Source organism: Haliotis asinina, chromosome 11 (assembly GCF_037392515.1).
Source record: "Haliotis asinina isolate JCU_RB_2024 chromosome 11, JCU_Hal_asi_v2, whole genome shotgun sequence".
Classification (NCBI taxonomy): domain Eukaryota; kingdom Metazoa; phylum Mollusca; class Gastropoda; order Lepetellida; family Haliotidae; genus Haliotis; species Haliotis asinina.
This window is the reverse complement of record NC_090290.1, coordinates 47,102,985-47,117,225: the sequence shown is the minus strand read 5'-3', so window position 1 is coordinate 47,117,225 and position 14,241 is coordinate 47,102,985. Positions and strand designations below refer to the sequence as shown.

Genomic DNA, 14,241 nt, shown 5'->3' with positions numbered 1-14,241 from the left:
GGATTTTTCTGACCCGTATGACTGGAATCCATACTGATTTCATCATGACAGTTGCAAGCTCATTTGGAACGACTGTAGGCCTTAGGCCTTATGTCCCACTTGCCCATTCGATCACATAGTCCATGCTACTCTCCCAATTGTCAGCAACTTACCACAATCCTAATCAAGTCATGTTGCGCACCTGACTACCTCTAGCTCATCATTCTCGTTCTTGGAGACAGCGTTGTAATCTGAGTAGTGGGAAGGCAGGGCGGGCATCATCTCATGAGATAGGATAAGTATATTGATATACATTTAACCAAATTGTTTAACTTATCCTATCCCATGCTTAGCACTTTTCCCACAGCAGGACTGCGGGTCGCTGATTACCCAGTGCCTTGTATGGTGCGAACACCAAAATAAGAGCCGTGGACTAATAACCGGAGATAGCGATGCACAAGGGTGTACTGTTACAACTACATGCAACTCCTATGTTAGTGATGGGGTCTCCGGAACTCCTATACTTATTAAACACGACTCCCTGGGAGATTGGTGCTCCAAGCGATGTGGTGTTCAGCTGCAACTTTCGTACAAGACAAGGGACGCAACTCGGCAAGTAGGCATCACCTCGCCAAGATTTACAAGGTACCACTGTTATCAAAGTCTTCGACTAATAATCGGGCCTGGCCATGGATCAAAACAGCTCCCTAAGGCACCATTAAGTGGAGGGTCAGAGGAAAACTGAATCGGAAATTAAGCTTTAATATTCAGTTCCGACACAAGATCAAATTGACCCTCACTCATTTAGATAAGCTTTGTCAAAGGATGCGCCCGGCGAATGCAATGAAATCAAAGAATTCGGAAATGACACACTTCACTGACGTAACTGCACCGTAGAGTAGAGGTCTGTAAGCGTGAATGTCAAACACCTCTCCACCGCAAGTACAAAACTGTGCCTCAAAGTCTGTTGAGGCAGTCTGTCGAGATCCGAATTAGTGTAGTCTGTGGACATCTGTGACAGACAGGTCTCTACGGTTATCTGAAGAGAAGACTGCATAGGAACACCTGAAGCAACCTTCCATGGTGGCAGTCAAGGAGCAGTTGGTCTGGAGGGTCACCATCCTGTGTAGTGGACGCGTCTCATCGGCAACCCAGCAAAGGTGTACTAGTGACATAGTCATACCCCTGATCAACCAGCAGAAAATGGTTACCAGATGGGATAAGTCATGTCTTCTAGAGCCAAGCAGAAATACCAACCCTGTCTTGGGCCTACGCGTAATACTGGACGTCAGAAAGTGTAATGTAGACCCACAAAGTGTATTACTTGTCTTCCGGTCGCTTCACTATAGTGTACGTTTTCACAAAAGGAATATTATAGAAAGACATACACGTCACCCATAATTCTGAAACTCCATGCACACAAAATAATTAATGGTCAGGTGACACAAGATACTTCAATTACATACGAATTAATTGGAATAATAAGAATAAGCGATTTCTACCGGAGGTAGGCCATTTCTTAATCCCTACACGAGTGTGTTAAGAAACACTTCCTTATGAAATTTTTTCCGCTTTATTCTTTTTCCTAAAACCTGTAGAAAGTACAATTTCCTTTTTCACTTGTAATGGCATTAAATATTGGTCAAAACCGTAATAATTACGTCCAAAGCGTAAGGGCTGGCATTTCTGCGCCAAGTAACCATGACAGAGGAGATTCGCCCAATTCGCTATATACGGAGCATCAGTTGACTTGGTAGGCAAAGTCCGAGGAACAGATTGTTTGGCGAATTCTGACAGTTCCATAAATGCGAAGGTTCGGATCAGTGATCTGGATAGGTTTGACGATCTGGATCGGTTTTTGTGATCTGACTCAGTGAGTTTAGACAAGGAACGGTACTGTAATCCAGTTCGGTCAGGTGATATGTTGTTCGGTCCAGAGATCTAGATAATGTAGTGACGAGACGAGACTGGGATTGATCTCTAGAACCAGAAGCCATATTGATTTGATGTGACCCGGTATGACGTGGCGAAACTGTTCGACCTGGTAAATCCATTCTATGTAGTGAAATGGTTCGGTGTGGTGATCCATTCGGCTCATAGTGTTGAATTTATTTGGTGTTGTGAAATGGTTCGGCGCGCTGAGACGGTTTGGTGTGGTGAATCCATCTAATGTGGCATGATGGTTTCCTAAGACGAAACAGTTCACCGTTTGGTGAATCCATTCTGGTGCCTGTACGAGTCAGCTGGCGAAACAGAGCTGTTCGATGAGGAACACTGACTCAAAGGCACAGGTGTGGTCAGACTCACCACAAGAAGTTAATAACACTGATGCATGCCCTGAGATGGGTTGTGGGAAGTTGCCTAATCATTGAGTGCATGGGCAAATGATCCTCTGAAGGGTCAGTCTACGCCAGTCCGCTGGTACAGCAGCTTCCATTTGGGCCATATCACGTACAGGATCTCTTTTCGCACACAACGACCAATCATGTCCCAGAAATAATTTAAAGGATTAAAATGGAGAGATGTCAAAAGGTGTTTATGTCCTTTGAGTGTCGACGGATGGATGGATGGATGGATGGATGGATGGACGTGCATATTTACCCTTTCATCATAGACTGATGACACGAAGAACATGAAAAGAAAACTGTGGCAGGTTTATTAAGAAGACACATTATTTGGCTTTTAAATGGTGTCGTTTAAGTAAAGAGTACAAAATAAACATTCTTGTACATTAAGTTACGAATATGAAAAATGACCAGGCTGAAAGCACAAGGAATGCATCATGTCATAAGACACAAAATAAGATACCCCAAGATTGATACAGGATATGAAAATAGTTTGATATGTGTAAAGGTTACATTTCCAGACAAGGCACTGGTTTGCCATAACACAACGTATGCATGTTTGTGTGCATGTTTGCATGTTTGCATGGATAGATGGATGGACATGCTTATTCATGGATAATGGATTTGTAAGTATGTACTTCAGTTTGGACAGATGGATGGATGTATGGATGCGTGTGTACAGGTGAATGGATCTGCTTTCCATATTTAATACTACTGCATGACAGCTTCTATAAGTCCACCACATCTAGTAGCAACTGGACAATCAGAACATCCTTGTCAGACATTACACAGTGTAGTCATATCCTTCTGACATTAATAATCTGATATATAAAATTTGCTATTAGTCACAAATATCAAAAACAAGGTACATCTAATGGCTGTAATTTGTTTTCAAGAACTAGATGCTTACAATAAACTGGTTGTATTCCATCCAAGTATTGCATCGAGGGCTTGAGTTTGGCATGATACTGCTGGCAAGAATACCGCATGTATTTTCAATGTTGCAGGAAAGCCTACACTATGCAGGTCTGAAACAAGTGACACTTTGTATGACAGACACTGGTTCATAGCAAAGCGTCTGTGTATCCCAGTCTAAGTAAGCTTAGTTAGGCTCTGTATTATTCGTTACACTGCTATACCAAGTCTAACAAACACTAGTAAAATGTGTATCCCAGTCTAACTAACGGAATCAGATGGTCAGGTTACCTGACTTCTTTGACACATGATCGGTTCCCAATTGGGTGGATCAACATTCCTGCTGTTGATCACAGGCTTGTCTGGTGCAGACTCGATTCTCTACAGATCGCCATAATATATATGGAATACTGCTGAGTGCGGCGTAAATCTAAACTCACTCACTCCTGCTGTGCTAAAATTCACTTTTCAATTCATCATCATCACAAAACACAAAACACATGATGTCAACATAATATAACAACTTCACAATAAACTGTGAGTATGATTCCTCCACCACAACTTGGTTAGTATAATTAAAAATAAACAACATAAACTATAAAATATATGTGTAAAATATTTACAAAATCCTGCCATTCATGACATCAGTGTGGTCCTTCTCACAATAAACAAAAGAACCAGTCCATAAATCTGGGGACATGTTATTTCAGCTCTTCCTCCAGTGTACTGACACTGGAACTCATCTAACAAGTTCTGATTGGCTGACACAGCTACATTACATACGCTGGGCTTTCAGGATACAGATTTTCGGAAACATGTACAGTGCCAAGCACTAGAATAGTCAGAAAAAATTTACTTATTTACTTATATTACATATAATAATAATAATTATTTACTTCATATTCAACATATTCACATATTTACAATCACTATTTAGGTGATGTCAAAACCGACTAATTCACCTATTCAATAAGTAAAAAATATAACAATATCATATAAATTACATTTCTGGAGCACTAATTTAAAATTCAAATTCTTTCCTTCATAGAGTTCAAACTCTGTGAGTAATAATGTTGAAATATTGAAATATGAGTAGGTTTCTTAAGAAAAACATATCTCTATTTATCAAAGCATGTAAATGATCTGTCTTGATTAACAAATCAAATTGTGCATAACCACATTTAGTAATAACTTATTACAGTGCTATCATGCCTCACTGTAAACCCATTACGTTATACAATGTTTGCTCCTGCCAAGATTTGACATTAAAAAACCTGAGCTTTAAACAGTGTATCATGAACACAGATAATGAAACATCACAATACTAGTAAGCCAATACAGAGTTACCAACCATTTAAAACATTCACATATTAAAAACAATGGTCGTTTCAGTTTCTTAATAGAACATTTCAAAATACAATAACCGAAACAGATACAGACACAGGTTATATTTAGGATTGCCCTTTTTCAATGCAAACTTATTAACTGCATAGTTGCGAAGTACAAATTCTAATAATTTTGTTCCATCAAGTCCTATCTGGGATTCAAACATACAGTCTCAGAGACAGGCACCTAATTGCCACCATACAAAGTTAGCTGCTTAACCTGCTCAGCCACCATGGCTTCCACAAAAATGGAAGTTGGGCAACTGGTTGTCTGTGTACTTTGTGTACCCTCTCATAAATGTAATGTCATCTTGATGTGAAAGCAATGACATAAATGTGTGTGTGCATGTGTTACAAATGACAATCCATAACCAGGGCTTAGATTTTCAAAGCTGTCTTAGAGCCAAGATAGTCGTAAGTGCCACAGATTAACTTACGACTATCTCAGCGCTAAGAGAGCTTCGAAAATCTAGGCCCAGAGGTAGTACTATAAGCTGTCATAATATTAAGCAAAACATACAAAGAAAACTTAGTTAAGCACCCCTGATGTATCTCCCCATGGAATGAGACATGACCTTGACAATTCAGAGCATATCTGGGGCATGACTTGCTGGTGTCAGCAATAAAGGGAATCTCCTGTACAGAACCTGGTTTGATTGGCAGCTGCTCTACACGTGGAACAGCATAGACTGACCCTTCAGAGGATCAGGAGGCTTACAGGGGGTATGAGGAGGAGTGCTGGCTGTCATAAAGTCACATGGAGGTTACACTTGGTTCTGACCTTGAATCATGTAAGACATGCAAAATGATATTCTGAATGTTCAGATTCAATAAATGAATTCAACATTAAATATTCCCGGGACATGGTTTAGCATGAAATTCACTTTTTTAAATGAGCAATTATCATCTAAAGATTAACATGGATTTAAGTCATTGTGTTGTTTTTTCAAAGGTTTATATGTGTCAGAAAAACTCATGTTTTTCCATTGTGGTCACCACGAGAAGTTTTATGCATGTGTTGAAAATGTGGGAGTGCTTAATCAAGTTCTTTGTGTACATTCATAAACAGCAGACCCATTGACAGACAAGTATACATCAAGCTGAACAGTACTGGATATTTTAACTATAAATTGCATACTTATGTACTAATCCTATCTCACAATTTGCACTTGTCTCTCTTGTTTCCACCCTGAGTGGAACAAATGAGAACTTTCCTGTAGGCCTCTCTTGTCCATAAATCCCAGGCTCCTCTCCTTATACGACTGGTTCCTAGTCCCATGCTGAGTATGCATCACGCTCCCCTGTCTACCTACGTGACTGCTTCAGAGTGATCATCCCCCGGTTAGACGACAGGTTGCAGATTACCCTTTGTCAAAAAAGCCACTGGCAGTGTACACTATATAGGCTAATGACAACTGTAGATAGCAATGAACAAGGGAGACTGGATCAGACTGGCATAGTGATGGGTTCTCCTGAACCTCTTGGCCTACTTGGCCCAGTTGCTCCCAAGGAGTGGGTCCTCCCGAGCAATGTGGAGTTCAGGCGAATAGAAGGAATAGGAAGACATTTGGAGATGTTTTTCAAAAGCAGGTCCTATGTTTTGGAACATCTCACTGGTCATTAAAAATGCAGAGGAAATATGGACATTTAAGAGAATGTTAAGAACATTCTTTTTCAAATCATTTTACAGTTCCCAAGGACTCTTTCCTTGTCTGACTCATACAAAAGCGCCCTTGAGCAGGACACATCTGGATATTGGAGCTATATAAACATCCATATGTTATTATCATCATTATCAAAAGGAGATCAGCCTGGGCAACCCAGGCATATGGACAAGAGAAGCCATCTCAGGGAAGTTCTCACTGGTTCCACTCAGTGATGAAGTTAAGGAGAAAACCATGAAATAGGATAAGTTTAGAAATTATACACTGACAGTCTCTTGGAATGAGTAATATAGTATATATAAAGCCTTTGTTGTGACCACATCCTTTTCAGTGGTTTGGTGAAATGACTCAGCAATATTTTCTTGGGCCATACAGGAGTTCAGAAGAAAACCATGGACAACAGTCTCCAATGTCAATAATCTTCATTGGTAAATACAATGTAAATAAAAGGAATTAAAATAAACTGAACAACAAAAGAAACCCACCACTGTTGCTTGCTCAAGATTATAAATAGGAAACATAAACACGAGTGCTTACTTTTACGAACTTTCATTTCTAAATTTGTATTTCTTTTGATGTACAGTATATTTCAACTGCGATAAGGATTGAGCAAGTAATGTTTCATGCCTCTCCAACCAATATCTTAGCACTATCACAGGCACTCTGCGTGGGGATACCAGAAATAGATACTTGTATCGCACGCTGTAGTATTTTTAAAAGAACACATTATTGTTAACAGTTTGAAAAACTGCTATAACCAGTATTTCAAGTACATCACTGAATGCAGTTTTGGTGTAGAATGGCAACCTGAAATGATGCAGGTCCGACTGGCATACAAGGACATGTTGGACCAGCACAGAGAACACATTTATGGTTTGTGAAAGGTGGAGCAAAGGTAGAGCAAATGTAGGCTAGTGCACGTGCAGTGCATGAAAATGAAACTGATTCCACCTGCACATACACATAAGACTCTCACGTGGTCAGTGTAGCAAGTCCGTAATACACTATACTTGACTGCAGACAACCAGGGTCCTCTTCGCTCACCACCGAAATCTGGTGACTCTCATACATGCTACTATGGGTTAACTGTCAGGTCAGAGCTCAACTTATCCTTGTTTGCCTTGTTTCACAAGCAAAAATAAAGAAAATTAATCTTAACATAGTTTACACTATATCCTTAATGTACTCATTGCAATGTTTCCATACTTAGTCCAGAATGTAAACCACTGTACCCAAGTCTGATTCTGATACTCAAGACCCATTCTAGTGCCATGACCAACTCTGGTACTAAAGACCAATTCTGGTTCCCAAGATCCATTCTGGTACCCATTCCCAGATTCTATTGTCTCAGAAATACTAAGTAAAACAAATTTCGTCAATATGTTGGATTATGTAGACCTTCCCATTTGCTTTGTCTACATAGAAATCTACTCATTGCACTGTCCACAGTAAAACAAATCGGAATATGTTCTGCAATCTCATTGGTGGAAAACATGGTTAACTTCTACACAATATTTGATTTGATAACGTTGTCTTTCTGTGAGTATAGTGATCAAGAAAGCATGTAACTTCATCCATGATGTCCCAACAATCAAGGCATCTCAGCATTCAAGGACATCGTCACAGCATTCCAGGATGACAATACAGTATTCCAGGATGTCATCACAGCATTCAAGGATGACATTTGAGTATTCCAGGATGTCATCAAAGCAATCAAGGAAGACATCACACTATTCAGTATTCAAAGATGATATCTTACCATACAAGGATGACATCACAGCACTCAAGGATGTCATCACAGCATTCAAGGTTGTCGTCACGGTATTCAAGGATGACATTACAGTATTCCAAGATGACATCACAGCACTCAAGAATGACTACACTATTCCAGAATGTCATCACAGCATTCAAGATGACATTTCAGTATTCCAGGATGTCATCACAGCATTCAAGGAAGACATCACAACATTCAGTATTCTAAAATGACATTTTAGCATTCAAGGATGACATTACTATGTTCAAGGATGTCATCACAGCATTCAAGGATGACATCTCAGTATTCCAGGATGGCATCACAGCATTCCAGAAGGATGGCATCATAATATTCGAGGATGTCATTTGTTCTACCTTTTTAAGTATATATACTCCTTAAGTATATACACAAAAAATGAGCAACATGTATTATTGAGTGTGTAATATATTCTTTGGTTGAGATGGTTACTCATGAACACATAATCCAGACCAGAAAATTTCCTACTAACGTTACACCTGAAGTCTTTTCCAAGTTGGTTTTTCCAACAGGATTGTTAACAACACATGAACACAACCCCCCTCAAAATGCATGCGCAAAATGTGTGGCATTCACGTGCTCCACACTTCGCACATGCACTCTGTTTCAAAACTGCCAGCAAGAACAAATGGTTCAAAAACATTTGAGGAATGGCTAGACGTCACTTCACTGCACTTGAGGTTGCTCAAATTGTAGGAATGGTACAGGGATGGACAGACTCAGAGTGCTGTTGCACATCACTTTAATGTTCATTGCAGCGTCTTCTCCCAGGCAATGTCTCGTTACCATCAAACAGGATTGATGACCGAGAGACCATGCAATTGGTTGTCCAAGTGAGGACCGATATTTGTGCACCTTGGCCAGGAGAAACAGATTCATGACAGTCAGATCTCTCTCGGATGATCTCCAGGGAGTTGCAGGAAACAGAGTCTCTAGCCAGACAGTAAGGAACAGACTTCATGCTGAAAGTCTGAGGTGCACTGCCTGGATATCAACGATGTCAGAGTTCGCATGTGGGGAAGGAGGGCTGAATGATACGACAAATGTACGCTCACGGAACATGATCAATACAGTGGTGGAAATTTAATGATCTGGGCTGGCATTCGGGTTGGGCGAAGAACTGACCTTGTTGTCATCAGACGTGGTACCATGACAGGTGTGCGGTACAGGGATGAAATTGTCACCCCTGTAATCATTCCAAGGGCACAGCAAGCTGGTCATAACTCCATCTTCATGGATGACAACACCTGTCCATATCAAGCTAGAGTTATCACTGGTGTTCTCCAGAACAACATGACACATATCGATTGGCCTGCAAGGTCTCCAGACCTTAATCCCACCTAGCATGTTTGGGACATCCTTGGATGGCATGTGTATGGTCTACAGGTTCGACGACAGACACTTGGTCAACTTGAACAGGCGTTACAGAGAGAGTGGCAGAACATTCCACAACAGACATTGGACATACTCATCTGGTCAATGTCCAGATGTGAAGAAGCTTGCATTCAAGCTAATGGAGGCCATACGCTACTGAACACAGCAATATTGCTCACAACTGACAGTAAGGGAAATTTTACAGATTTTGATCTGCCTATGCAACACATTTTGCATGTTTCTGTCACTAGTATTGTTTTTTATCATGTGTAATTTAGTAATTGCTTGATTTACCTTTATGGAGGTTATGTGAATATGCTTTACCTTTGTATGACTTGCTTCAGTTGTAAGGGCCTTGATGAAATGAAAATGTGTGGACACAAAATATACATGTTGCTTAATTTTTTGTGAGGAGTATATGTATAGACTAAATAACTTATATTCCCATAGCTACAAGCTATAAATGGTTATTCTGGGATGCTTCGATATGATTGTTTATTGGGCTCATCTTTGGCTGCCGAAGCCATTTCAGTTGCTGGTTCACCGTCGATGGTGTCATGCTGGAGATGGCTGCTGGTCCTTGGGACAATCCTGTAGCCAAAGATCTGGTAACATAAAAATGAAACCTTAACAAGACTGAGCTTGATCTTTTTGTATTAATTTTTAACTTGCATAAGTTGAAATGGAGAACCATATGGTACCGTCAGAAAGGACCCATGAAGGTCTGTTAGAATAGATCTTCTGTAAACCAAGCTTGACCTAAGAGGTGGTTAACAGGATCGGATGGTCAGGCTCTGGCTTTCTAGATTCTTACTTTTTCTTCCATCAGCAGTATCTCTGCAGTGTCATGTCACATTGTAAAAAACTCGTGAAGTCAGGCTCGCTGACTTGGTTGACACATGTCATCGGTTCCCAACTGCACAGATCGATGTTCGTGTTGTTGATTACTGGATATTCCGGTCCAGACTTTTTTTATCTACAGACTGCTGCCATATAGCTTGAAAATTTCTGAATGCACCATAAAACTAAACACACTCACTATCAGAAATATCAAAATAATACTGTATATTTTGGAGATCTGACCATTCATGTAATAACAATGGAACCCATCTTGTGTCCTGCTGCCCATGATATAAATTGTAATCTTACATTTTATTTCATCATGTTTAAGTCAAAAAGTGTTTACTGCAGTAATAAATGGCATATCCGAAAGTTCTTTTTTTCACAGCAGAAACCAAGCATTAGAACATGGGGTGTGATATTCTGGTAAATTTGCCTGGGCTTAGAGCGATATGCACTAAAGACTGACTAAAGAATCCAGATCTCTACTTCATTTGAAAAATTTTTAATTGTGAGAAGACACTGAAAGTGAAATCTTCTAGGTGAGTGAGCTTAGTTTTAAGCGGCCTTCAGCAACATATCAGTCATATGGTGGTAAATCGTCTGGATAAATGAGGCATTGGTAGACAGTGCCTCATTGGTAGACAGCAGCAATACTGTTTATCATAACTATCCAGAGATCTAAGAAACGTGAATTGCTGCATCCTTTATGCATAAAATTTACAATGGACACAAGAATATTTATTAGCATGTCAACAAGGTCGCAGAAAAAGTCCAAATACTTCTTGTGGAAAAATCGATCAAGTAACAATAAGTTATCATTAAGACTGCTGCTAGCTGAGCTATGGTATCATTTGCAGTTTAATTGCTGTAACAATGTGATGATCAGGATACAAATACAATAACAGTAACTGAATTACAGAGCTATTACAACATCGTATTAATTAATAATAATATTTAAGTGTCTGGGACCCAAGTCAAGAGCCCCTGAAAATTAGGAGTATGAGTCCAGGGACCCACAAATATAGGACTCAAGGTATAAACCTGACTATCACAGACCAAGGCTAAATATCTGCATATGCTATACTGGAACCAATGAGGAACTCAGAACATAGCAGACCTTAGACCATTGAGGATTTAAGAATATTACTGTGATCAATAAGGATGTCCATTATTAATTAATATAATTAAGAACAACTTCTTACCTTTGTTTATTGTTGACTGTTAGAAGACGTAATAATGATTTAACAGGTGCCAACATAAACAGTGCAACTATTACTGAGTAAAAGTCAACTGGATCACTCAAATAAAATTACAGGGACAATCGGCAAAAATTTGTCTGTCACTGAGTGAGTGAATTTGGTTTTTCACCCCTCGTAGCAGTATTCCAGCAATATCACTACAGGGGATGCCAAAAATGGGCATCACACACTGTACCCATGTGGGAAATTGAACCCAGGTCTTCAGCATGATGAGTGAACGCTTTAATCACTTGACTACCCCACCACCCTGTCTATTACTGACCCCAGTCATCCACAAGTACTTCTGAGTAGTTTGGGTATGTGATGTGGATAAGTAACAGCAAATTATTCCTCCTGCTTATGGAACAGGGGCCAGATCCACAAAGTAAAGCATCTGTAGCACTAAATCATTCATAATTCAATGTTAAACTATATAGTTATGGTAGCTTTTAACTCTACGAATGCATTCTGGTTCTGGAGTATAGGATAGACACATCTGTGACTGAAAACACTTGACGCCTGAAATGGAATAGGGCAGGGGCTTAAAAGAAGATTAAATCTTACCGAAAGTCTCTTGAGAAAATCTGCTCCCATCATTGCCAGGCAAACAATAGCCTGAAAAATGTAACAAGTCAATCAGATTTCCAGTAGTTCCAATTTAGGAAACAAATAACCGTATATTGTTCAAGATGGGTAGGGCTGGAAATTTAAAGTGATGAAATTGTCAAGTTTACCTGAATATTTGTCAAGCCAAGTCTACTTACCAGATAGACAACAAAGCATACGTAGAAGGCAACAATGATGGTCACACCGAGGTAAATAGCCCAGTGAGCAGGTGCTTGCTGGATGTAGACAATGACGAAGAAGAGATTGATGGCAATAACAACAACAGCCAGAAGGGTAGCTATGATCTTCATCACACTGCGAAGAACAAATGGAGTATGGCATTATCTTCTGTATACTAGTGTTGGTATTTACATACAACATGTGATACGGTATATCACACTGCTAAAATTTTAGTAACGATGATCTATTGCCAAAGTAATTTGCACCAAAGCTGCAATACAATACAAATAAGGGTGGCGATATGATATCATGGACAAAAACAGTTAGGAATATATGTAAATTTTGAAATTATGAATAATGATCTATCTACTCAATGACACACTGTTAAAAACTCAAACATTAATATACCAATATCCCTAACTTATTTTGTCCAATATACATATCATGATACCATAATCTTTAATTCTTACACCAACTGTAAAACACCTTAAGACCCTGCTGTGAGGGGTGCGAAACCAATTTTAAAGTATTTCGTCCAGCATTGTTCTATGTTTATATACAGGTTTTGTGAATGCTCATAACATGCGAATGCTCAGTCTAAGTAAACTTATCCTCAGTACTTTTCGTTACACTCCACTACTGAGTCTAACAAAACCTTATGGGAGGTCGCGTCAGGTAACCTTTGAGATTGACCAATCAGAACACAGCTTACCAAATCGCGAAAGTGCACATTCGCACATACCTTCTGAACTTTTTATTGCAAAACGGTTTGTACCCGAACTATTCCGAATGCTATTTAACGTACTCTCGCTTCCAGGTGATGCACACGGCGTACATACAGCCATGACAAAGGTGAGTAAACAATCGCTGAAAATAGTGGTTTTGGCAATATTCAAGGATGTTATCTTATGGAAATATTAGCTAATGGTAACCATGTCAACAGAAACCCCAAAGCGTATATACTGCAGGTCAAATAACTGTGTTATATGCGGATTTTTGTTTCTGGGGAGATCTGTGTCAGTGACCTGAATATTTTGAAAGTCCCTCCGATCCCTAAATAGTTGCCAATGTCTGATTGGTCAAATCTATTTAACCGTCTCACGTTTGATTGGGCGGTCATTGGTCGCTCAAAGGTTACCTAATGCGACCTTCTACTAGGTTTTGTTAAGACTCAGTGGTGGAGTGTAACGAAATACATGGAGACTGTGCGAATACTATGCCTGAGACAGTTCTTGATGAGAGAAATGTTTACTTATTAACGGAAAATAAGCAAGCATTTATTTGATTCTCAAACAAAAGTATTTTTTCTTGACATTTATCATGATTCTGAAATATTCTAAGTTAAATATCGATGTACTGCAGCTCATCTGAAGCATTGTATTGGGATATACAACAAAACTTTGAATAGATTCACTGTATCGTCAGCCCCTGGACTGATGCAGCGATGCATATCAATAAATTGTCACACCACTACTGTATACTGCTCAACACTCCAGGAGGCCATTTCGCTAATATGATGATATCTGCATGGTACGGCAGGGTCGGGTGGGTAAAGGAGTTGGACCCTGGTACCATCAATCACATTACTTGGACATGCTTTCATCACGGGACTATTAAATGAAGAGTTAATTGAATGTGTTTGTTTTTGTGCCTGATTAAAAAATTTTCTAGATGCTGCTCTAAATCTTGACTAATTTTAATGAAAGGGAATAACTCAGAATAACGGATACCCTGGTCGGGTCGAATAATATGGGATTGGTTACCAGGCTGGAAAATGGGCCTATCCCAACTCTAATATCTAGCACTGTAAGAAAGACATTTTCAGCACCAGTGCATCACCAATTGGTAACTAATATGCATAATCAATAGGCTAATTATTTTAACCTAGACTATTGGTATAGCAGGTAGGTTGATGCATTACCA

General features: G+C 39.5%; 1 protein-coding gene across 1 annotated transcript in view; it reads right to left on the bottom strand.

Moving 5' to 3' along the window:
- Window positions 1-2,838: 2,838 nt before the first annotated feature.
- The window catches only part of LOC137256078 (natural resistance-associated macrophage protein 2-like), a 47,471-nt gene continuing 36,068 nt past the window's right edge, over window positions 2,839-14,241 (bottom strand). Inside the window, exons 12-14 of the mRNA XM_067793772.1 lie at window positions 12,297-12,453; window positions 12,097-12,147; window positions 2,839-10,056 (exon numbers count right to left, since the gene is read on the bottom strand). Coding sequence (XP_067649873.1) covers window positions 9,919-10,056; window positions 12,097-12,147; window positions 12,297-12,453 — 346 coding nt within the window. The 3' untranslated portion in view covers window positions 2,839-9,918. The remainder of the gene's footprint in view (window positions 10,057-12,096; window positions 12,148-12,296; window positions 12,454-14,241) is intronic.